At 54.3% G+C, this 23331-nt stretch overlaps 7 protein-coding genes across 7 annotated transcripts; 1 reads left to right on the forward strand and 6 right to left on the reverse strand.

Moving 5' to 3' along the window:
- Positions 1-856: 856 nt before the first annotated feature.
- Positions 857-1857, reverse strand: EV422DRAFT_119394 (uncharacterized protein). The gene has a single exon (XM_053064657.1). The coding sequence runs from the start codon at positions 1689-1691 to the stop codon at positions 1068-1070; it is 624 nt and encodes a 207-aa protein (XP_052924052.1). The 5' UTR covers positions 1692-1857; the 3' UTR covers positions 857-1067.
- A 1-nt stretch (position 1858) lies between these two features.
- Positions 1859-4337, reverse strand: EV422DRAFT_599117 (uncharacterized protein; the record flags this gene model as incomplete). The annotated part of the gene is made up of 2 exons (XM_053073653.1): positions 1859-3413; positions 3527-4337. The coding sequence occupies 2 exons, from the start codon at positions 4335-4337 to the stop codon at positions 2203-2205; spliced, it is 2022 nt and encodes a 673-aa protein (XP_052924053.1). The 3' UTR covers positions 1859-2202.
- A 2062-nt stretch (positions 4338-6399) lies between these two features.
- On the reverse strand, positions 6400-7119 carry EV422DRAFT_487519 (uncharacterized protein; the record flags this gene model as incomplete). Its single annotated transcript, XM_053067397.1, has 1 exon — positions 6400-7119. A coding segment is annotated over one exon (720 nt), but the record flags the coding sequence as incomplete, so codon positions are not given.
- Positions 7120-9452: 2333 nt separating this feature from the next.
- Positions 9453-11422, forward strand: EV422DRAFT_119599 (uncharacterized protein). Its single transcript, XM_053064658.1, has 2 exons — positions 9453-9650; positions 9734-11422. The coding sequence occupies exons 1-2, from the start codon at positions 9596-9598 to the stop codon at positions 11191-11193; spliced, it is 1515 nt and encodes a 504-aa protein (XP_052924055.1). The 5' UTR covers positions 9453-9595; the 3' UTR covers positions 11194-11422.
- Positions 11423-12591: 1169 nt separating this feature from the next.
- Positions 12592-14366, reverse strand: EV422DRAFT_535304 (uncharacterized protein). The gene has a single exon (XM_053070734.1). The coding sequence runs from the start codon at positions 14020-14022 to the stop codon at positions 12694-12696; it is 1329 nt and encodes a 442-aa protein (XP_052924056.1). The 5' UTR covers positions 14023-14366; the 3' UTR covers positions 12592-12693.
- A 469-nt stretch (positions 14367-14835) lies between these two features.
- On the reverse strand, positions 14836-16533 carry EV422DRAFT_119662 (polysaccharide lyase-domain-containing protein). Its single transcript, XM_053064659.1, has 8 exons — positions 16154-16533; positions 15931-16073; positions 15854-15862; positions 15730-15780; positions 15586-15647; positions 15412-15515; positions 15247-15328; positions 14836-15155 (listed from the first exon to the last, which is right to left on the reverse strand). Exons 1-8 carry the CDS (start codon positions 16413-16415, stop codon positions 14969-14971), a joined length of 900 nt encoding a protein of 299 aa, XP_052924057.1. The 5' UTR covers positions 16416-16533; the 3' UTR covers positions 14836-14968.
- A 2699-nt stretch (positions 16534-19232) lies between these two features.
- On the reverse strand, positions 19233-21722 carry EV422DRAFT_119714 (bacterial low temperature requirement A protein-domain-containing protein). Its single transcript, XM_053064660.1, has 3 exons — positions 20791-21722; positions 20629-20704; positions 19233-20547 (listed from the first exon to the last, which is right to left on the reverse strand). The coding sequence occupies exons 1-3, from the start codon at positions 21627-21629 to the stop codon at positions 19483-19485; spliced, it is 1980 nt and encodes a 659-aa protein (XP_052924058.1). The 5' UTR covers positions 21630-21722; the 3' UTR covers positions 19233-19482.
- Between the last annotated feature and the right edge of the window lie 1609 nt (positions 21723-23331).

Genomic DNA, 23331 nt, shown 5'->3' on the forward strand with positions numbered 1-23331 from the left:
CTCCCCTTGTGCCCGCCGCGTTGTTTCTCAAGAGGTTGTAGCATCGGCACTGCTGATATCGATGCGTTCTCTTCGTCGTTGTGGCTGCAGCGTTCGAAATTCTTTGCGTTTCGATCCTTCCGCTGGCTTTGAGGGAGGGACGAAGCGCGGGGGCTGGCGCGCGGAGCATTCTTTGCGAAAGTTGAGCGCGGGTAGCAGTTGGGAAGGAGACGGTTCGGCCTTCGAGGCGCTTTCCTGCTGTATCTCCCCGGGCAGCGCTCCAAGCCTCAGTCGTCACGTAGTATTCCTGTAGCTATGCGTTTTTTCGCAGTTCGCTTGTCGTTGCTAGACACAACACTTGGAGGTCGCCTCTGGAGATCACTCTCCACTGCTTGCGTATGAGGATGTACCAGAGACGAGAAGAAGCACTTCGGAGAACCGGCAACGACCGTCTATACTATTGTATATGTGCCGCGACAGGGTTCGACGAGCTGTATGTGGGGCGATGATGCTGCGTTGGAGGCCTTGCTGTCAACGTGAGTTCGAAAGAAGTCGAAGGTTATGCCCGCAGGAGCGTGCGAGAGAAGGCACGACGTCACCTCTTTGCTCAGCACAGCATTTCGACGAACACGCGAGGTTTGAGCTTCGGAGTCTCCAGATCCCGACAAGTGCCACGGGGCACAGAGGATGGATAACTACATAAATATACAGTGAACATGAACCCAATCTCCATTGGAGAAGCAGCAGTGCCGATGGTGGGGTAGACGGGTCGAACGTAGAGGTTGTGTGGCACGCAAGGGTGAAGGAGTGGAGAGGACGGGTTCACCGTCTCCGCATGGTTCACTTACTGGATCCAGACCCAGATCCAAAGCAATGGACAGCATTTGACGTTGAAGATGATTGTGTTCAGTTTGTGAGGCGCTAACCTTCAGGTTGCGGAAGACCTCCGTCTATGCCTACTCTACCTAGCACACGGCCCCACAGCGACACGTCTCATGCGTTCAAGCTCATCTTTGCTTGCACCTCGCAGACCATAGTGGTCCTGCTATCCAAATCCGCAACCTACCCTCCCATCTCCCGTCCCGACATCAGGGCAAAGGCTCCACAACATCCCCATACAGATTTGCCCTCGCAGTCGTCCACATCCCATCCTTCACCCACGTCTTTAACCTCCACACCCTCCGGTTCTCCCCTTCGTCTCCGTCCCCTGCATCCCCTCCCACATCCCCCGGCACGAAATACTCCCCGATCTTCACCCCACTACACCGCGTCGTATAGATCGTCCACCCACTGCCCTCCCCTCCCTCTCCAACCACCCCATTGGCATCGACAACCCCGGGCACCGACACCACAACGTCACTACACTCATCCAGTAGCACCGTCCCAGCAGCCCCGTTGCGCACGGTCACGCGGACGTCGTGGCAATGGATGACGTCGACAGTGGTAAGCACGCGTGCGAAATCGACGGCAGTACCGTTGGAGCAGCGTTCGAGGGTAATTTGGGTGGCCGTGTGGGTGGGGAGATCGAACGTGGTTGAAGTGCAGTGGGAGATGAAGTAGGGCGATGGTGGCGGTGGTTTTGCTGGCGTTGATTGTGAGGGAGGTTGTTGTTGTTCGGTGGACAGCGTGTTGAGGGATTCTGGTGTGATAGCTTGCCCGTCTAAGCCGTTGTAGACACGGCGCTGTGGCCGGGAGTTGAGCAGGGCGAACATTGTCCGTAGTCAGGGGTTATGCGGGCAGAGTTGGGACGACCTCCGGAGTTGGGAAGTACAGAATTCCTAGAATGAGATGGTCGACCGCATGTCCGCCTGTTAGCTGCTTTGCATTCCGACCCACTTTCAGCGTCGCTCACGGCCCAAGTTCACTCAAACATCAAGCAAACAGGCCCAAGGCGACTTCCCAACTGTCGCCCAACTGGTAGATGTAGATATGTATACAGTACATTAGAATGGCCATAAATGGACAAGAAAACACCATTAAAAACCAAGACAAAGGGAAGCTTTCTATGTGCATAATTGGGATGCCGGCGCACGAACTTCAAATGCGTACATGTTTCCCCTTTGAACGCGTTGTCACTTTATCTGTATCGCCCCCGTCTCTGTCTCCGGAGATATGTACAGGCCGAGATTGACGGAGGCCAGAGTCGAAAAAGTGGTTTCTCGCCTCGCCTGAAAGCCGGGTGCCATTCAGTACTGAGTTCACTCTTCCCGTCTTCGCGCAGTCTCACGTCTTCATCCCTTTACTCCCCATGCGCTCATCATGATATGCCCTCAGCGTAGCCCCACTCCCAACACTCATAAACGGGTCTTCCGCGTCCGTTTCGACGTTCTCATACATCTCCAGCACGTAGTCGCCCGACGCGAGTGCGACGGCGTCGCAGCCGTCCGGGTAAATCATCCCGAAGCCGGAGAGCTTCTTCCACATCTGGAAGTGGAACATGACGGATTCGTAGTATCGGATGCGGACGGTGGGTGTGTCCTCGGTGGACGACGGTGGTAGTAATTGAGGATCATCTTCAGCCGCAGCCGTCGCAGCAAGCCCGACCGCATCATTAACACGCTCCTCAAAAATGCCCGTCCCAAATGGCTTCCTGAACGGAAACCTCAATAGCCTCACCACCTCCTCATTCGGATTCCCCACAGGGGCAAACGGGTCCGCATGCACCTCAGTGGGATCAAAATCCGGGAACCGGGTATCGATCTCCACCTGCTCCACCCACATGCCCGCGTCCTCCCATGGGAAGCCTTTATGCGCGCAATACTGGTGGTTTCGGTCGACCCACGCCATGCAGGTGTCGGAGCCCGGGTGGGCGGCCTCGATTGGCTGGATGATGGAGACGTTGCGGGTGCGGGTCGGGAAGCGGTGGAAGGGAGAGGTGGGGTGGGTGTCTTTGACGTCGGTGTCGTGGAGTTGCTGGTCTTCCAAGGCGTCGCGGATGGAGCGCATACGGTCGCGGCAGAGGGCGCGGGTGGTGGAGTTGTTTTCCCGCATCTCGCAGCCCATGAGCACGCCGCGGTCAATACGTACCAGCTGGACGGACCAGTCGGCGGTTTGCATGGGGAGGACAGTGAGGCGGTGGCCGGAGTGGAGGACGGCGGTCGTCGTACAGCCTTCGTCGAGGGCGTGCCAGCCGGACTTGCGGAAGAATGAGATGGCGGTGTCCATTGACATGAACTCCGCGCAGATGCGCCAAGCGGAATCTACTTGCGGGTTGTTGTGGTGGTTGAAGGCGGTGAATTGCCCGCGCGTGTATATTGAGCCGAGATCGCCAAAGGAGAGCGTGTACACGTCTGTTTGGTCTTGAATCAAGGGGGCGTCTAGCAGGCCCGCCACGTCGCCCCAGAGGGTATCTAGATCACCCCACGCCCAGCTCTTGCAGCGTTCGGAATTGACCCACGGTGCGAACAGGTTGCCATAGAGCCCGCGCAAGTGAACTATGGATTGAGTCAAGATACAGAAAGTCAGTCAGGGCAGAAGCAACGAGAATGAGCCGCAAACGAATGCAAACCGCTTCACGGTCGGGGCCTCGGCGGCCAGTAAGACATACCCAAATTAGATCCCTTGCCATCATGCACCAGCCTGATTGCCTCCTTAAGCTCCGCGCATTTCCACGACTCCCTTCTCTCTCCATACAACCGACACAAGCTGTCGCCCAAGAACCCATTCCACCCCATTGCCCGCCACTCCGGCTCCACCTCTCCAATATCAATGGCGTGCACATTCTCCGGCCACGTCGGCTGGCCGCCATACAGATCTGCTATCGCGCGCAGGCCCATATGTGGTGCCAGAAAGAAATACATCTCCACCGTTGGTTCATCATCGTGGAGGTCGCTCCCGCTCTCGTGTGCATGCCCATTCTTTGTCTTTCCTCTCCCATGCTTCAGGTGTACCTGGGCACCAAAGGAGTCCAGCGCGGCTTTGATGTAATTGGGGAGGTTCCCGTTCTCCCACACGGTGACGAGACACGTCGTCGCAGGGGCCTTACGTTTTGCCGTCGTTACTAGCGCGTGTTTACGATCTGTATCGGCCTTCTTGCCCCGCCCTGCGCGGCCGAGACCCGTCATACCAGGAAGCGCCGGCGTCGCGTTCCTCTTGAACCAGCTCGATGGTTGTGCCTGGGTTTCTTTACGTGCTTCGAGGGCATCCCATAATGCAAACCGATCTGACACGCCTGATACGGCCCATGTTGTGTATGTGAAGTAGAGGGCGACGAGTAGGAGGGAGGAGGTGACAAAGAGACGGAAACCGTTAACGCCGCGGAGATGGCATGGAATGTGGCGGAAATGAGCGAATCGCGCTGGGTTGAGAGCACGATAGCCTGCTGCCCGTCCGCTGGTGAAGAGGCGAAGGACCGTCATGGGAGAGCGGCGACGGTGGGTGGGTGATGTGGGTGTGTGAATAGGTGGTGGGTGGTGGCGATCAGTACGTACGATACTGGTGCGGACTGCAGGATACGTATATACAAGTGCGGGAAGAGGAGTCGCCCAGCCGCGGAGGGCTGAACGTTGACGTACGGTGGGAGACTGGACGGTGCTAGGGAATGGGTCAGTGATGAGACGTGCAGCGCAATGTGGGCTGCCAAGATGAGCGAAGGGGATACAGGAGCCCAGCGTTAAAGACTGCGCACCTCACGCGTCACGAAAGAAAGCTCCTGTGTAATTTCGCGTGGCAGGAGTTCGAGAGAGGGAGAGAGAAGAGCAGCTCCCGGCCTGCAGGGTCAACGTTTCAACGTGCTGCCACTGCACATGCACTCTCTCCGTCTCTTTCCGCCGGGACACGGACTTCATGCACACGTTGATGCGCAGCCACCGGCGCTCGAAAGAAGTCTTTGCAGATCGCTCAACCGGCCGGGGCCAGCCTTAAGAGACGTTCGGACGCACCCAAGCTTGTTATCTATCGCTTCATGTGAATCGACGAGATTTCAACGAATATGCATGCCATGCATGGCATGTCGGTAACGGAGACCGGCGCCGCTGCTCCAGCGGCAAACCTTATCGATGGCGCGCCGCATTGCGCGGGATAGCCGATTAACCCCTGTCCCTCGTCTCAAAAATCACAGATTGGAGTTCAGAGTAGCATGAGCGAATTGGCTCATCTCGTTGGGAGAAGCAGGAGAGACTGAGGGGGATTGCGACCCTGGGATGGCCGGAACGAAGCTTGGATCTCTTGGGTTTAAAGGACGCGAGGGTGGGATCACGTGGCTCATAATTGAACAATTGGTTGGGGGGGTCTTTCAGTTCACTTTCAATTGCCACTTTGCGTACGTAACCTGTAGTTCCTTTCACTTTCTTCATAGTTTCCCACGCCGTACATCAAGAACACCACTCCCTCCCGCCCCTATGTATTCTATACGTACTGCTGATGCAATTTGCGCCAATAAACTGCTATTCCATATCAACATCGTTGTCGTCGTCTGGGAGGGAGTGCCGGTAACCCAAAAGGTCTTGAAGCTGCGTCACTGGGAGGACGCGAAATGGGCGCCTTCGTCTCGTCTGAGAGTCGATGTGCCTCATACTTATAGCGCCAGGCCTTCGTGGGGTAGAATCTCTCGCACGGGATTGAAACGGAGCTTATTGTGAGTCTCGCCGTCTGGCGTACATGTACGGCATGTGCCCCCACCGAAGCGACCATAGTTTGGCCACATATTGTTCATGTGTGCCATGCGTACTGTATGTCCGACAGGTGTTTTGCGTCCTGTCGACTAGCATTTGCGAGAGTTACTGATGCTGGGCCTGGGCACAGGGTGGTGACGAACTAGGAATGTCCATTTCAACTCGTTACCCAGTGCGCCAGGCGTACATGAACACGACCGGTGTATGCTCAAGGGATTTGGGGACTTTTTGAACATCGCCAACTGCTATACAGTATTCCTGAGATGGATTACCGGCCGCCTGCGACAAACTGGGAGGCTTTGGCTAACCGCTTAAGCATAAAATTGTAAATAACGCACTGTCGTTACAAGATGATATGTACATACGATGCAGCCTTTGAGAGAGGGTCTGCGGCATACGTGGAGGCTCACAAACTAAGCACGTATGCCGAGGTCCACACAGGCTATGCCTTACTGTATGCCGGGAGCTGGTCCGTGGAGCACTCTTCATAAGTTGCAGGAGGAGGCGGCCGAGCGGCCGCGGTCGTCGTTCGAAAAAGCTGGAACCGCCTCCATCCATGAATCGCCAGCGGAATCCATCCAACAACCAGCACGATCGGGATGCAGACCGTGAGCGCCGTCCGGCCTGCCGGCGTGATGTACCCAAGTTGCTCGACGGGAACGAGGACAGCCAGCGGGATGAGCAGGCCAAGCCATATTGCACTGGAAGCGGCGACAGGAATGCTAGGAGCGATCGACCGTGTAAGCCGCAGCTCCCATCGAAGCCATTTGACGCGATCTATGGAAACGTCGATGACCCAGGCAGTGTTGATGAGGACGGCCAAGAACAGGGGGAGCGTGGCAGAGGCAAGTCCGATCCACGGCTTGACGGTGAAGTCGCGAGACAAGAGAATGACGGACGTGTCGTGCGTATCGTAGTACCCAACAAACGTCGAGTTTGGGAGATGGGCGTTGAAAAACACCTGAGCGGCATTTAAATCCCGCTTGAAGTCCATGCTCAATTCCGCCGTGGTTTTCCGCCTCCATCGGTCGTTGAATTCAACATGCATCTCGACAGCGTAGCAGAGGTTGCATTGCATGGTACACTGCTGGTGGGCGGTTTCCGAACAGCAGTAACAGTTGCATTCGTATGAACTGCATGATGTTGTGCATGATTGCGACGATCCGGTCCCCGAGCATGAGGTAGTGCAGCTCTGGCACGTCGAGCAGCAAGTCGCACAACAGTAATCGCCGTTGTCGCATGTTGCCGCGGGGCCGGAGAGTGGGCAGAGAGCAGCGTTTGTGCTGTTTGCGGTGCACTTTGTTGGGTCGAGGGCTTGCGCTGCGTTCTGCATAGCGTCGCAGCGAGTGCCGAAGAAGGAATTTGAGCAGGTGTCGTCGCAGCTGCGCTCGCAGCAGTAGCGAGAGGCAATGTCGATTTCGTCGACCGTCATGTTAGCAGCGTCAAAGCGGCTGCGGCGGATCTCCGGATAGTTTACGACAAAGAACGTCACTAAAAATATTACGAGCGCTGCAGCCGTCAATACCGACCGACAGAAGAGGGCTGCGGAACACATTGCTTGCGATGAGTGGTGCTTGCTTGTGTGTGTGAGAGTTGTGATCGGATAGTCGCTTGAGGGATCTGCTTGAGCGGGAGTGCTTGAAAAGTATAGTCTCCCTTTTATAACGCTGGACATCAACATCGGCACCGAAGCCTCCGAATGATCCCACTTCTCAAAATCCAAATCGCCCAGGCTACTACTGCTGCTGCTTTCTTCGCAGAGAAAGCGCGACTGCTCCATATTTTAGCTTGCCCATGGTGCTAGAGCCAAGTCTCCAATGGCCGTTTCCATGCTGCTCACGGATCGCTAGTATTCTCCTGCCCGCTCACTTGGCGTTCATGGATTCAGTCAAGCCTCTGTCGCGCCTCGTCCCCGCTTGCTTACGTACAGCGCGTTTGCGAAAAGCCACTCCTTGACGCTTAACTCTCGATCTCGCAAGCCACGTGCGAGCAGGCTGCTTTCTGTAAAAGGACAGCACAAGCGGCGACGGGAGCGCTTCACACCCTCAAATCTATAACATGTCTTTCAGACAACGATAACCCAAAAAGCATGGACGGGCTCAACCTTCTTGTAGTACCCACGAATGAGCGTCGGCAAAGCTTGTACAAAGATTGTGGAAGTTAATGCAAACCGGACAGATGATGACCATGCTTGTTGAAGAACATACCTGTAAGGACAGAATGCTTGACACTTCCAAACAAACCTTTCGAAATGTAAGTGCCTACATACACCAGGATATATGGGTCTCGTTGCACACCATAGGCCCGTGCGACATACATGCACTGCGGGATGTGTTTGCCGTGTCAACCCATTCCGGATACGCTCGTCAGCCATCCCCAATTCAAAGGCTCGATCACGTAACGCATGAAGGCGGACAAGTCATGGGACGGTGGGATATTCGAAACTATAATACGACAGCCCACTTCTTATTCTATCATTGTATCCAGTCTCAGGACGGAGGATCTTGTCGCGGGGATTCTTGGATACACTCGAGGAAGAGCGTAGCGATAATGTGTTGTTCTGTACAGGATTGGATCCTAGGCGGATCGGAAGCCTATACGGAGGCGGATGGGAATCTGGCATGAAGATCAGTACACCGGTGGACTTTTGGAAAGGATGTTATCCGATTTTGCCTTGGCAGGACGGAGGTCCGCAGTCTTTCTTATACTCCTTGCGAACACCATGCAATGCAATCTTGCGAGGTGAATTTGGACTCAGAACGGGCGAAAACGCGTCGAGACTTGGAACGCGTTGATTACGTAGCCTGTCAATTGCGGAGTCACGCACCAAACCCGACAAGACCAACGCGAAGTCCGTCTTGCATTCAACCCGAATCTGGAAGCATTTTGAACGACACGAGTGCCCAGGATGGTACGGTCCTTGGGTGGACATCGATATGAGTATGAACAAGAAGCAGGCATGAGTGGTATAGCACACTTGGGGAGTCAAAACCATTCCGCAATGTCGTACGTCCAATAGGGGGCCAAAATCATTTTCGTTTGACCAAAGCCTTTGCCACCTGTTCTATGGCGGGGTTATCCAGACTTCTTCCTATTTACGACGGTCGACGCCGGAAGTAACAGAAGTACAGATGCAGCCTATGTACATAGAGACCATCCCTAACCGACATTTTGCATGTTGCTAGATATGGGTAAAAATCTTACGCCCATAGATTTACATCAACTCCAAATGACGCAGAGGAGGTGATGTAAAACAGCTTCGCTCTGATTTGCGTTCCTAATCTGTGTGCACTTCCCACACTCCAGGAACCCTGCGCTTCGCGCTCGAGGGATCTAAGAACCTTTCGACCCCCACTTTCCAATGGTGTCTCAATGTAGACGAGTCAGCTATGTGCTTCATCTTCGTTGTCGAGATCAAGATAGGTTTACACCTCACACTTTTTCAGAGAAGGTAGGATTTCCGTGAATCTACGTACTGGCACATAAAATCTCTCCATGGAGTGATCCACGTTCTGTTCGACTGCTCTCTTCGAAAGACAGGTCTTGGCGATACTTGTCAACCAGCCGGGCCTCCGCTGTGGTCAGCGCAAACCGAAGTTCACGAAGACGTCTTTGGCGCAGCTATTCTTGACTTTCTCCCTCTGGGCAATGATATTGAAAGTAGGTCCCGTCCGTGAGGCGACATCGTGGTCTGCCAGAGAGACTTCGGTTGGTACCCTTTCGTAATATGTATCGCAATATCAGTCTTCAACTAAGCCGGAGGGGGGTTGGGTCCTTGAGCGAATGTCCCATTTCTGCTGACGGAAGGCGTGAGTGACGTCGTCATGTACAGTATGTAATTCTCAAGGAGACGCGGTCGCTCAGTCCCTCGGTCTGTCTGAGACTTCCTCCTTCGTGGGAACTTTTCTCAGGGAAGGCACAGTACATGTAGACCCGCAACGTCTGGACGGCCCCAAACGAACTGCCGCAATCCTATCCTCCCCTCAACACCACTGCGCAGCTACATGCTAGGAACTGTTGGAAACATGACCGTCTCCACCATAAGCCATAGCGACGCAGGTATGGGCCAGAACAGAACCGCGAACAGAATGCAAAACGTATTCGCCAGAAACTGACTACCGGCGTTCGTTTCCACCTCATAGGAGGCAAAATGCGTATCTTCCTTACTCAAAGCGCCTACGGCCTCCATGCCTCGTCCGGCGGTTACCGCGCCAACCTCGCTTTCTGCCGTGCAATGGTCGCTGCTGGCCACACCGTTCTAATGCTCGCGCTCCCATATCGCAAGGACCTCAAGCTACTGAAAGACGTTGTTCACGTCGGCTCTCGACCATTTGGTACCTCCATCAGTACAGGGGACACCGCGGAACAGCAACGAAAACAGCACCATATCGATGTGTTCAAATTCAATTACCTAGAATTGGAGGTCGTGGGCCTTGAAGCGGAGCAGTACGCTGACGTGTTTGATTCGAAGGAGACTGAGGACGTTGAGAGATACAGTACGTGGTTGGAGGGCGGAAATGACGACGATCATGGGGAAGCGAATAGCGGCGATGTGGATGACGAGAAGTGCATTTACCAAGCCCGGCAAAAATTCGTGTACGAGCTCATTGAGGAGTTTCAGCCGACGCATCTTGTAATGAACGAACGCGGAAGTCTGAAAATCGCAATGGACAAGCGCATGCCTCTGCCGCAGTGCGTGAGAGTCTTTGTCGCGCACGATGTAAACAACCTGCCGTTCGGACCCTACGCGGTTGCTGGTGAAACTAAGGCTCAGCATCAACGTCTCAAGGACGTTGATGCCCTCTGGGCCGTTAGCAAAGCCGTGCAGGCCTACTTTACGCACTTCGGCGGCATAACCCACGGCAAAGCCCTTCACAACCACCCCGTTATCTATGCCGATAACCCTGAGGACCTCACCTTCTACGACAACTTCGACAAGACCTACGTCACATTTATCAACCCCGGCCCGCTCAAAGGATTCCAGATCGCGCACTCGATCATCCGTCTAATGCCCGACATCGAGTTCCTGGTGGTCAAATCATGGTCAATGGTGGACCACGTCGTGGAGGAGTACGAAGCACTGCCAAACGCAACAGTCGTTCCCTCAACCAAACGTATCGACGATCTCTTCGCACAGACAAAACTCCTCGTCGTGCCCTCGGTCTGCTACGAAGCCTTCGGTCTCGTGGTCGTCGAGGCACTGCTACGTGGAATCCCCGTCGTCTCATCCGACGCTGGCGGGTTACCGGAAGCCCATCTCGGCGTACCATGGGTCGTGCCTGTCACTCCAATGTCGGGAGAGAAGGAAACGGATGTGGAGGTGATGAGCAGGCTGGGCGAGTGGAAGATCCCGTTCAATGACCCCGACCCCTGGCTGCATATCATACATGCGGCGCTGCATGATCACGAACTGTATGAACGCGTCCGCGTGCAGGGACGTGAGACTGCACTGGAGTATCTGCGCTCCCTTGATACTGGAATTTATGAGCGGTGGCTTTTGGAGCTTGCACGGCGTAAGATTTATGGGCCAGGAGAGAATGGAAGTAAGGGACGGGTGAATGGGGTCGCGGATGGAGAAGCTGCGGGTGCGGCGGGGCGTTGAACGCAACAAGGGGGAAAGACATGAACCCAAGGCAATTGCGAAGCCTGTTCAGTGAGGCTGTGGAGAACCTTGTGCGTCAGCGTGATGGACTCATGTTTGGCCGAACGACCCGAGCCTTATGCCTCTCCGCTCAATGGCGAGGACCTCGAAATCCCGCAATCCGCTGCAGTCGGTTTTGCCATTGGGTATGTTGTATGCGGGTACCGTACGTTTGCTGCCCTCCCCACTGAAAGAATTCTGACCGAGATACATGTGCAATTTCTTGAAAAGTCTTGTATACATGCAAAATTGGGCAGTCCTATTATATAACATTTGCAATCCGATGAGTCTAGATGTCTGACTTACACTATGGAAATGAGTCGTCTATGTACAATTGCGTACGCCGAAGAGGTCAGGAATGTCCATTCGGAGGATGTCGTTAGGCGGATGCAGGTCCGTGGAGGGTACATTGATAGACGATGAAAGCGCTAAAGCTCACCAACTGGGAATCCCGCTATTCAAAATATGTCAACCGCTGTTGTTTACGCCTCCAAATCGCGAGAGGTGAGACCATATTGTTGGCCCATTTCCCCTGCACTCACCCGGAAATCCCGTACGGTTTCCTTACAATATGCCCTTGCCTTCTCCTTATGAGCCCTACCATCCTCCTTGAAGCCGATGGAAGGTGCGTCCAACTGACTACAGAAATAGTCGCACCATCCTTGCGCTCTCCTTGAAGCCGGAGCACATCTTCGGAATTGACCATGTGAAGACGAAACGATGGCGTCCCCTGATTACTGACACACGCGTTGCTGCTCACGCGTCAAGGGTTCCCAAGCTCCGACGTTCCCGACTGCAAGGGAGCACCACCCTTACCGCGTGAAACGGTTCCCCGGAATAGCCATATTTGGCACCTCCGGTTGGACACGGGCTCTTTATCACGCCTCAGAGGATACGCTGAACTTCATGGCAACTTTTGAGGACCCCGCGCCATATCTAGGAACAAGCAGCGGCGTCTAGGCTTTTCAGGAGAAAGGGATCACGTATGGAAATCAACGCTTCCGAAAGCCACTGTTACCTGAAGAGGACGAGTCTCCGCAGGACTTGATCGATGATCGACGACTGGCCAACGAAGCGGACACGCCTGCATACCTCAAGATGATACTCTTTCGGAGCCCTAATGTTTTCGATGAGTTCACCTTGTCGTCACGGTATAGAAGGCCATCGATGATAGAGATGCCGATCGAATTGGGGTGTCCTGGAATACGATTTGAGGGTCAAGTCTGTTGCAGCTTGACGGACTTTAGAAAGGAAGAAACCAAAGAAGAACCCGGGACTCACATAGAATAGAATAGAATGGAATAGACAGGATAGGATACAGATAGAACGTAGAAGTACTTTGCAATGAAAAGAGGCAAATCATCACGCGCTTCCTTCTATTGAGTTTCTCAATCGCCTTCTGCTTTCTCAAGTTTCGCGTCCGTGTCTCTATAGAAACATGATCTTTCCCACGCACTCTAATCAATCTGTGCCTCTGCATTCTTTGGACAAGACTGCATTCAAGTCACAGAGTCTATCTATTTCTTGCCGCAGTTTTCGTATGTCCTTTCGACGATCAGCCCGATTGTCAAATATGCGTTTGAGTCTAGCCTCTTCGATCTTCCGCTCCCTTGCGTCGGTCAACGAGCGCAACCCTCTCTTATCGTCCCTATATTGCTTTGTCTCGATGGTGTACTCCTCCGCCTGCTCCTTCAATTCTTTCAGTAGCCGCTCGATTTCCTTGTAATTCTCTTCCATTTTGACCAGGTCCTCAACTTGACGGAGTAGATCGTCGGTGTCGCGCATGCTTTCCTTGTTCCCTTCATTGATTCGTTCATACCGAAGCTCAGTGTCATAGACGCCATTTTTGATGTTGTCTTCGTATTGACGGGTTTGGGCTATCTCATCGTCGGTCAGCGGTAGCGCCGACCATGAGGAATCTTGCGTATCGAAAATCCAGCGACCCGGCCGACAACCGTTGCGCATTTTGGTCCAGTCGGGGACCGAAACAGTGATCAGAATCCGGCCGTCCCCTATGTGCTCGGCAGAGTGCTTACTGATCCAGCCGGGATCGTCCCCTTTTGTGTCGGTCAACACCTGACATTTCATAGTGTTCAAGTTCAATACGCACACTTGTGCTTTATCACCACGGGCATCGAGATAACCAATAGAGCCGATGAGGATGAGTGTGTCATGGCCGAGAAGCGTTGCCGTATGGCCATCGGTTGGTGGAAAGTCATTCGTATGGTACTGAAGCAGTTCGATGGTTCCGTCCGGCTTCACGACGGTGACATCACTATAGATGAAGTAGTCAAAATCACAAAACTCCTCATGGTACCCTCCGATGAAGAGCTTTGTGCCTTGAGGCAAGGTGCCGATGCAGGAAGTCTCTACGTCCTGCTCCAGGACGGTCCTACTCCTGCCATATCGATGGAAGCTCCACACCGGATGCCGCCAAGTATCCTCGTAGTGTCCGCCTAGATGATGTTTTTGCGCATGGTAGCCCATCCAGCCGTTCTTGATCATCTCGATATGAAACGGGGTGGTAATACGTTCAGGGCTTTCTTTGATGGCGTTGTGCTTTGCGAGACAATGTTGCCGAAAGATATCCCGGGTGACACGTTTGTCCCACTTCCGTCGGTAGTAGATCTGAACCAGCTTTGGCGGTGTGTAGGAGGAACAGCTAACCTGTTCTGGCAACTCATCCGGGAACCTCGGATACTCTTCGACGATGACCTTTTTCGGACGCTCCGGCGGTTCGTAGTCGTCCGCAAGGACGGCGAACATGTTTCCGCGCTTGTGTCTAGTCATCGTTGCGGTCGTCGGTGCTGCGAGAGGGACGAACAAACGGAGTTAAAAAAGGGTGGCAAGTTCATAGACGCGCACGAACGCTAGGATCATGAATTCGCCCACTTGACTTGCGGACAGCTTCAAGGTCTCCTGGATAAAGCATCGTGCGGTGTGCAATTGGACCTTAGGACGACAGACGGAGAGACAGGCGTCTTCAAGTGTTGTGCACTTACTGACAGCATCGGACGACTACGTCGGCCCAACCTCCAGGTCACCGTTCATCCAAATGCTCGAATCCGGATCACCACCCGAATTATAACGGTCGCCACCAGGGGGGAGGAGGGAGGGAGGCGCGGGGAGGGGAGGGGAGGGAGGTGGGGGGAAGGGAAGAGGGGGAGGGGGGGGGGGGGGGGGAGGGAGGGGGGGGAGGCAGGGGAGGGGGTGGACAGCTTGAAAAGACCCGGTGGACATGATCCGCTGTGTCCAGCCATCTTCAGCATAAAGGATGCTTGCATGACTGCGGAGGGTCGTCGTGATATGGATGTCCGTGTGTACGGGGCAGGGTCCCGTCTGGTCTTTCATGGCGCTATTCAGCGGGCCAATTCGCAGATCCTATTTGGTTACTCGGACCCGGACAAAATCTTGTTCAGTCGGTCAGAGGGGTCGGAAGTAAGGGTCTTGAATTCCGACGCCGGTGCCTAAGGGTCAACCATCAGCCACTTCGCGATGGCAAAGTGAGCACTGATAAGTTACAAGTCCTCGGGAGAAATGAAGAGCCAGGAACGAATTTGAAACCTCATGATTCGGGTACTCATGTACTCATGTACTCATGTGTATGCGTACGTGACTCTGTTGAATTGCAGATTTCATATACAGAGTAGTCGCGGGGAGAAGGGGAAATGTTCTCTCAACAAGTCTTGTAGTCTACACTTGACAGCTACACAAGGGTAACGAGATCTCTACAAGTCTACAATTGGCGGCTACACTTGTTGACACAGGCCATGAACTGGGTCTTCGCGGCGGTGCAGTCACCAGTGGGCGGAGTGGTGGGGGGAACGGTGGGGGGTATGGTGGTGTTGCCGGAAGTCCCACCCTGCAGATGGTTAGGGTCGTAAGGGGTGATCTGGTAGCCGTCGGTCAACAAGTCGTCGAGGCTAAAAACGCGTTCAGAAGAAATATTGAGAAACGTCAGCCAGCGGAGTTGCGGAAAATGAAAATGAAATACAAAGCTCGTGATGCACTCACCGGTCCGCGAGCATCCAGCCGTCATGGTAAATGACGCCGGCGGGTTTGATCGTATCCTTGCGGTAAAGACCAGCCTTGAGATCTAAAAGTCCAGGTGTCGGGAGGAAGAACGTTTTTGCCAATTGTCTCGAGCTTGTTCCGAAAGGCGGATGAAGCAGCTCTTACAGTTGGTCTCTCCGCGGTACATGTTGGGCGCCTTGATGCCGTCGACCACTTTGGCCCCGTTCACCCAGAGGCTTGTGCTCGCTTGGTTCTTCTCAGGAGACCATCTTCAAGTAACGAGATCGAAGGATCAGCCACGCTATGTGAGACACCGCCTACGCGCGTGTTTCGACATACTTGAAATGGGCGATGAAGTCATACCAAATCCCTCGTTTGAGAGGAGTGTTCCAGGCATTGACCTGCGCGAAGACAACGGATGACCGTGAGTGAAAGGGCATTCGCCATCGCTACAACATGTCCGCACACGCAAACGTCACGTACCTGAGTGCCAGGCCAGGGACCATCCATCTCATTTCCGACGAGCCATTCGAACTGAAAAGCCGAAGCGATGTAAATGCCCGAACCCTGGCTTATCACAATGCGGTTGCCCGACGCTCATACATACTTTTTCTCCCTAGGAATGAGGAAATTAGTTTTCCAACGCACGGATGAACCGATGGCGGCAGGAGATCAATGACTCACGTTCAATGCCAACCCAACCGGGACGGCACTGTAGCGCGAATGCCACTGCGCCAGGACCTCCCAGGTACCGGCCGGCGACGGAAAATTCTCGTCAAAGCGAACGCTCCAACGATAAAACTCTTCCTCGCCTTTGTTGATGATCACTTTTGAACCAGAGTTAATGTTACTTCGGAAGCTCAGAATGTAAAGACAATTGCCAAAAAAAAGGCTTCTGACCGCTTACCATCCTCGCGAGACAACTCATTGCGATTGCCACTGCTGGTTTTGTACTTATCACCTTGACGAGTCTCTACACGCAGAGCGTATTTTCCTTGACGCAAAGGACTTGTGACGATTTGGAACCGTTCAGGACCGCCGGGGTTCTCCTTAACGCCCCATTGGTTGATATCGCTCGTTTCGAAGTCGCCACGCCACAAGATTTTGGCGAAGGCGGGCTGGAGGCTGGCGAAAGCGCCCAAAAGGGAAACTGCGAGCGAAATCTTCATGGTGGCGGGACCCTGTTGCTGAATTGACCGTTGCCGTTGGATGATGTGCAGAGAGGGACATGCCTCGCCAACCGCACTATTTATGGTGTTCCAACTTTCAAGAGAAACACGGCAGGCCTTGACCCTCTCGACGCATACAAAGAGAAGAACACCACCGGCAGCATACATTCCTGCAGATGCATTCGCTCCAGAGATTCTTCCGCGACCGCATGACGAAACACCGCGATTAGACGGATACTTCCTCCCCCACGGATCCATTCATAACCGCCTGACATTGCACAGAGCTTGGACGGATTGAATACGCTGTAGCAACCGTTGAGAAAAGTTCAGCGATACTTACGGCGTGGTGGCGGTTGTGGCGAACTGCGGGCGGAACGCGGATGCATTGATGTCGAACGGTCGGGATACTTTCCCCCCGACCGATCGAGTGGCCACTACATCAGCGCCTGGGCCGACAGGTGCCGACAGCTGCTTGGAGTCCTCTATTCCACGAGGGAGATTCTGCCCGCGATGGCAACTGCCTTTCTGCTGAACATGCCCCACTCTGATACAGAGCGGTGTATCTAATTAGGCACAGATGCCGGCGGCGGAAACAGATCCCGAGCTTTCTGCGGTGTGATCAGGATTTGCTGGTGAGGAGGGCCATCATCATTACACAGCGCCCTCTATTAGATCAACATAACCAGTTGGGGAGAAAAGTCAGGGTGGGGTTGACGGGATGGAAATTGACGGGTAGCTGTTAATTAAGTGGACCAATGAGAACGCTTGAGAACGCGGTCCGCGGAGTTGGGCGCGCGCTCGTCACCAGGATGTCAATCCTTTTTCTCATACTCCGTCCCCATAATTCAAATTAACACGCAAATTAAAGCGACCGCCAGTCTGCCGTCTGCGAAGCATCCTCACAGTGATTCCTCACAAGCTCGGAGGAGGCGGATATGGGTCGCCGCGGAGCCGTTACCGTCGGGTGTATGTCCCCAACCGAACACCGCGGAGACGGTCAGCCTTCAGATGTTTGACGAGGTTCGACAGCTTGGCCGCAGCCCTTCGATTTCATCCACCCCGTATCCAAAATGCCAAGTCTTCATACGGAAAACCGGAGTCTCCGGTGCGTTGTGACTTCCGAGTGTGGGGTTGCCCTACCGGATTTAGGCGTCGGCATGGCACCACCTCTCCACAACGCTTTGCAATGCAAATTATCTATTATATACAATACCGAGCAGAGCCTCCCTCTATGCCTGTATGGATGTTCGGGCGACAAACACGGGGACGACTGCAAATGGCTTGTCGTCTGTGCTTGGCCGGTGCTGCACTGCTGCTCAGTGCTCAGTGCTCAGGCGCCCCGTAATCCAACTTGTGTAATAGTCCCAAAGGGCATGTGGCCTCCGGAAGAATGGACGTTGCATGTTGCGGAAGAGCGGCGCAGATGTCGATGGCATCTGTCGATCTGACCAATGGGTTGGAAGTCAAATATCTAACGGCCATATGGGAGCCGATGAAAATGCTGGCTAGTCTCTTCTTTCGTCATTAAGCACAAGGATCCGTACAGACATTCACTACGACCCCAGGGAGAGGACATAGTAAATATCTCCACGTTTTGGACAAGGCCCCTTCCCATCAGCGATATGCCGCGCGACTATCACACACCTTTGTAAAAAGAGATGGGAATTGCAGCCAGTGTTCCTGGGGCTTTCGCCGAGTCCGTCTGAGGAATTGAGTTCTAGCGCACAGGCGAACTCCAAAGAATCGGTCGCCTGAAAATCTTCTCGGAATCTTCTCAATGGCGGATTCGCGGCAACGAGCGAGTAGCGTAGCCTCACCCAAGATTAATTCATTCCAATCGGAAGAGAACCCCCTGTTCCTTCTCGCGACAACTCGAAAGTTTTTCCTGTCGTACTTGTTGCCGCGGGAAAGGTTGATGTCTATGCATAACAGCGCCTGTAACAAATACCGAACAGAGGAGTCGTGGTGATCCGAAAACGTTTTGAGTTGGTCTCTCGCATGCTTACGTTGTCACGAGAGCGTATGGGTCCATCCGCAAGTTCAGTTTGTCCGACGTTGCAAGCATGGCCGGTAAGATGGTCAGCATCTACAGTAACAGTCGGGCCTGGGGAATTGTTATTAAGTTTCTTCGAGCAGGTCCCCTTACGTGGTCGTTTGGCCTTTGTCGTTCTGCTTTTGTTCTCGCTCACACGCTGTACCGGAACCCCTGCCCTGTGCTTCAACTGCCGGAGACGCCGAATGTTTCTCCCTCTTCGACTTCTGTCACCCCTCATGCGTAGGCAAGCCGAAGGAGCCGCCACGAGCTTACGATTGTTTCGCCACTCCAATTCCAATCCAATGCGGTATCGTCGCGCAGGGATAGCGCTGCACTACTTTTGAGCACGCAGCTTCCGCGAGTCGGCCGGTGACCGGTTGGCGCCGTTTCCAGCTCCTTCTGGCTTCCTCGCATCGTGGCCTAGGCGTGTGTTTGAAGGGTACTAGAGCCCTCGATCCGCGGAATTGCATTGTGGAGTCCGCGAAACCCCAAGTCCGCCGCGCACGTAATGACGGCTACCTGTCACTTTCGAGACCCACTCCGCACTCGTACATATCTTGCCAAGCAGCTTAGTATGAACATGCAAGAGCGCGAGGGGTCGACTCTGGAGTCATCATACGTAGTCTAGATGGGTGCACAATCCTCAAAGGTTCCCGCTGGCAGCACAGATACACCCGCACGGGTACATAAAGCATGGCCGTCGATGGGAGGACGGGCTGCACAGTGACCAGCAGTCTGAAATATATATGTACATACACCAGCAAACTCAATATAATGAACACCATGAATGTCTATTGATGAAAGGTTGCTCATCGTCTACGTATGAATTGCACATAGGAGGCACTCAATTATATTTACAAACTAAGAGTACATATGGGGAATGTCACCCATCGGCGTCGAGGTTGGGTGTGAAAAATCATGTGAATATATGGACGCATTGCGTGTATGTCCTCGCGAAGGTTTTAGCCAGAAACCAGCCCAGCCAACCTCCCCGCCTCCCTTCCTACATCACTACATGGATCGAACATGCTTCTACTGCATCCCATTACAATCCCCCCCAACATTCCCCTCCTCCGTGACCGTCTTCACATCCTGCGTCCCCACACCCTGCACATGTCTCGAAATCCCACCCAACCGACTCCAGGTTTCCAGCCCAACCAACGCCAACGTCGCGCCCGCGGCCAGCGCAACGCATTTTGCCGAAGTCATCAGCGGGTGCTCGTCACTCGCGGCCGCGGCCAGTGCCGCAAAGCACACAGCGACAGCCATCCTTGCGACGGTGCGCACGCGTTTGGACAGCCGCGAGGCGTGCAGCGACCTGTGGGTGAGGGAGATGACGGTCATGCAGGACAGCGTCACCGCCAGCGATCCAAAGAAGGTGCGGTACGTTGTTGTTGAAAAGTTGTGGCCGCCCCCAGGTGCATCGGCGTGATGATCACCCGCACCGTCGTCGGTGGCGCGCACCATCACCTCGACGCTGACACCCGCGAGGACGACGGCGCCAAACATGGGGATGTGGGATAGATTCCACGTGATCCCCGTCCAAGCGTGCCTGCGCATCGCATGAATCTCCTGCCGGGATCCGTCGACGTCGAAGTAGATCCAGGCGAGGTTGAGGGCGAGGATGAGTGCCAGGACCGCTTTGACGTACGAGAGGTCCGGGGTGGCTGAGAAGGATGTGTAGAAGAGGGCGACCATGACTTCACCCAGCACGATGATGAGGAACAAGCCGTTGCGTTCCGAGAGGTGCTCGATACTGACAGCGAGGCGATGCACGGGCCGCGGGATCCAGGGGATGTATCGTGAGGCGAGGAGGATGCACGGGTTGAGGAGGTAGTCGAAGGCGATCCCTGCCCACCAGAGGGAGTATTTGTGCTCTTTTGAGAAGATGGAGCTGATGAAGAAGACGGCGCTGACGAAGGAGGGGAGGGCGGATTGGACGAGGGAGGCGCGGAATTGAGGGAAGAGGGGATAGTAGGAGAGGTAGGTTAGGGCGAACGAGAAGCGGATCAGGAGGTAGAAGACGATGAAGATGGTGTGGGTTGAGGAAATGGCTTCTGTGCAGTTGATGCCGAGTCCGACGACTAGGGCCATGATCTGAGGATTGCAGAGCCGTTAAAGGATGTGGGCATATCCATGCCGGTAGCCGGCGGTGTGTCCATGCGCTGGATTACGTACCCAAACAATGAACCCCTTCTGTGCCACATCGTCGCTCGCAAAGACATTGTAGTACATCACCATGTCCACCCACGGTCTGTGTTCCGCCAGAAGTGTCAGATTGAGTCAGTCCGAGTTACAAAGGCGGTGTCCCTCAACGCGGAAAACGTTCCCGTCACGCACCTGATGCTCATGAGGAACAGAATCGAAAACTGCGGGAGATCCAGCGGGGACTCGGTGCCAATGTAGGCGCTTCCCAATATGGCTACGATCCCCGCAAACAACAAATCAAACAACAGCTCCAGCCACGTCGTCGTCCTTTCCTCCGCCTCTCTAATCAACGTCGTGTGTCGAATGAGGTACTGGCGGATCCTCGGCTTCTTCCAAAAGATCTGACTCAGCTGCTCATCATCGCCGTTTGGCTCCTCCGTCGGCATGATTTCCATATCGATGGGTCCATACTGTTTGATGGACGGGTGGACCATGGTCGCGGTGGAGGAGGATCCATTGGTTAGTGTGCGTGTGAAGCGGAGAAGGTCGCTTTTGTGAGACTCGAGTTCACCGCTGATCTGCTCTGCGCGCTGACGGGCCAGTTCCTTTTCGTCTTCGGCGTCGCGGGCGGTTTTCTGCAGCTCGAGGACTTTTGTTTTGAGCGCTGCGATGTGCTGGGGGCTGCCCATGACACAAAACTCGGTTTCGGAGCCATTGGAATCGATGCTTTTGTTGCAGGGAGGCAGTTCGTCGGGGTTGTCGACGATTTGGAACTGCTTGGAGCCGGAGCGGAAGAAGCGAGTGCAGGTTTGGTGAGGAACTGCACCAGAGGGAGGTGCCAACGTCGACGCAGGTGGGGTGGTGCCTTCCTCGTTTATGGAGACCGAGCGCCGAAGCACGGACGCTTGTCGGAAACGCTGCCTCTGCTCGTCGTCGTGGTGATGGTGGTGAGCCACCGGGTGGTGCCCAGGGGGGATGTTAAACTCGGGAATGTCGACGGCGAGGTGTTCATGGTCCACCATTGCAGCCATTTTGAGGAGTTCCTCGTTGCTGCCGAAGCGCGGTGTGTAGCTACGGGAGATACTACCGTCCCTCCTGCCCTATATAGTAAGCGCTCTGTGTGTGCTCACAAGAGGCTTCGACGAGAGGCTTTGACGCCTGGTCCTCTGAGTGCGAAAGTGGACAGCGAAGCGTGGCGGAAGTGGTCAGAACTTGAATATGGAGATCGGCGCCTCGGAGGGGAGTCGCGCCCGGTTCTCCACTGCAATATGGAAACCCCCCGCCGATCGCCCCGGGATCGCCCTGTCGACACTGGACAGTCGGACATGTCGAGACATAATATGCATGTGCATACAGTCCTATCGTTACTTATAGTATGCAACAAGGCGATCCCGTACGCCGGACGCCATCTGACATACACGCACTCCTGCGCACTCTGCTGTAGATGTAGATGAAAGACTAGATTTACGGGAGAGGGCATGATGGCACTGAGATTGATGTAGCGCATTCTAGGGAGCGTGCACAACTCAACCAAGACTACTGGGTAAGGGTGCAGTTTAGTGGGTTTTCCGCGCGTAGCCCACCGGATCCCAGAACCCACCAAACTACACTCAAAAAAGAACCCGCCAAACTACACTCAAAGAAAAACCCAACAAACTACACACAACCACAGCGGGGGTTCCCCCCGCACCCCCACCAGGGCTTTCCCCCCTGGACCCCCCTCTGCACGCTGCTCATTTGACGGGGTGTATTAGTATAAATAGTACGTATATATTACAAAAAAACCCCACTCAAGGGGGCTGCCGCCCCCCTGAACCCCCCGCCTTCTCCATTTCATCACTCGTCCAACGGGTCTGCAGTTATTTCAACATCCTCCTCCAACGGGCTGTAAACCATCACCAAGCCTGTGCGCCCACTATACCCCCGTGTCATAGCATCAAGTGATAGGTGGATCATCATAGCACAAGTGCTGATGACGAGAGTTGGCTAGTCCTAAGCGGGCCTCTATCTTCTGTTCTTCCGAAATATCCACGTTCTCCCGCTCAATTGCTTCAGTGAATGCCTGGTCGTAGTCTTCTTCGGCCATTTCCAATTCAAATTCCTCACGATCTTGGGACCAAGGGTACTCCTCTGCAGCGCATAGGGTGGGGCTGGAAAACTGCTCCATGCTTGGCGTGATTTTGGGTTTGGAATTGCACCGGCTAGGGTGATTTTGGGTTTGGAATTGCGAGATGGGGGGTCAAACACGCGCGCAAGCAGTGTAGTTTGGTGGGCTGTGGACGCGCGCAGTAGAAGCAGTGTAGTTTGGTGGGTTCTGGATCGGGTGGGTTACGGGGGCAAAACCCACTAAACTGCACCCTAGCCGACTACTGTACTGTACGTACCTTCTGCCTCATCCACTAGCCTTTGCGTCGAGGAAATTGCAAATTCAGAGCTTCGCTGCTCTCAGAAGTATAGCTCTCATTCAATCTCTGCTTCAGTCGCGGCCGAAAAGCTGGTTTTCGCCTCCTCGTACCCTGGGGCGTCCAGCTTATTGCACAGACAAGCCATCTTGTTTTCCAAGATATCTACCCTGCGCTTCAGTAGCAATTCCTCAGCTGCTTTCTTCTCCAGCAAACCAGCATTGGGCGCCGCCGTAAAGTCCCGGAGTTGCTGTGCGAGATTGGTTTGGTTGACCTCAACGCGCTGTTTCTCGTTGATGAGGAAGCTGACCATCGGACAACCATCGGAAAC

Source organism: Fimicolochytrium jonesii (assembly GCF_025526975.1).
Source record: "Fimicolochytrium jonesii strain JEL569 chromosome Unknown EV422scaffold_18, whole genome shotgun sequence".
In the NCBI taxonomy this organism is placed as follows: domain Eukaryota; kingdom Fungi; phylum Chytridiomycota; class Chytridiomycetes; order Spizellomycetales; family Powellomycetaceae; genus Fimicolochytrium; species Fimicolochytrium jonesii.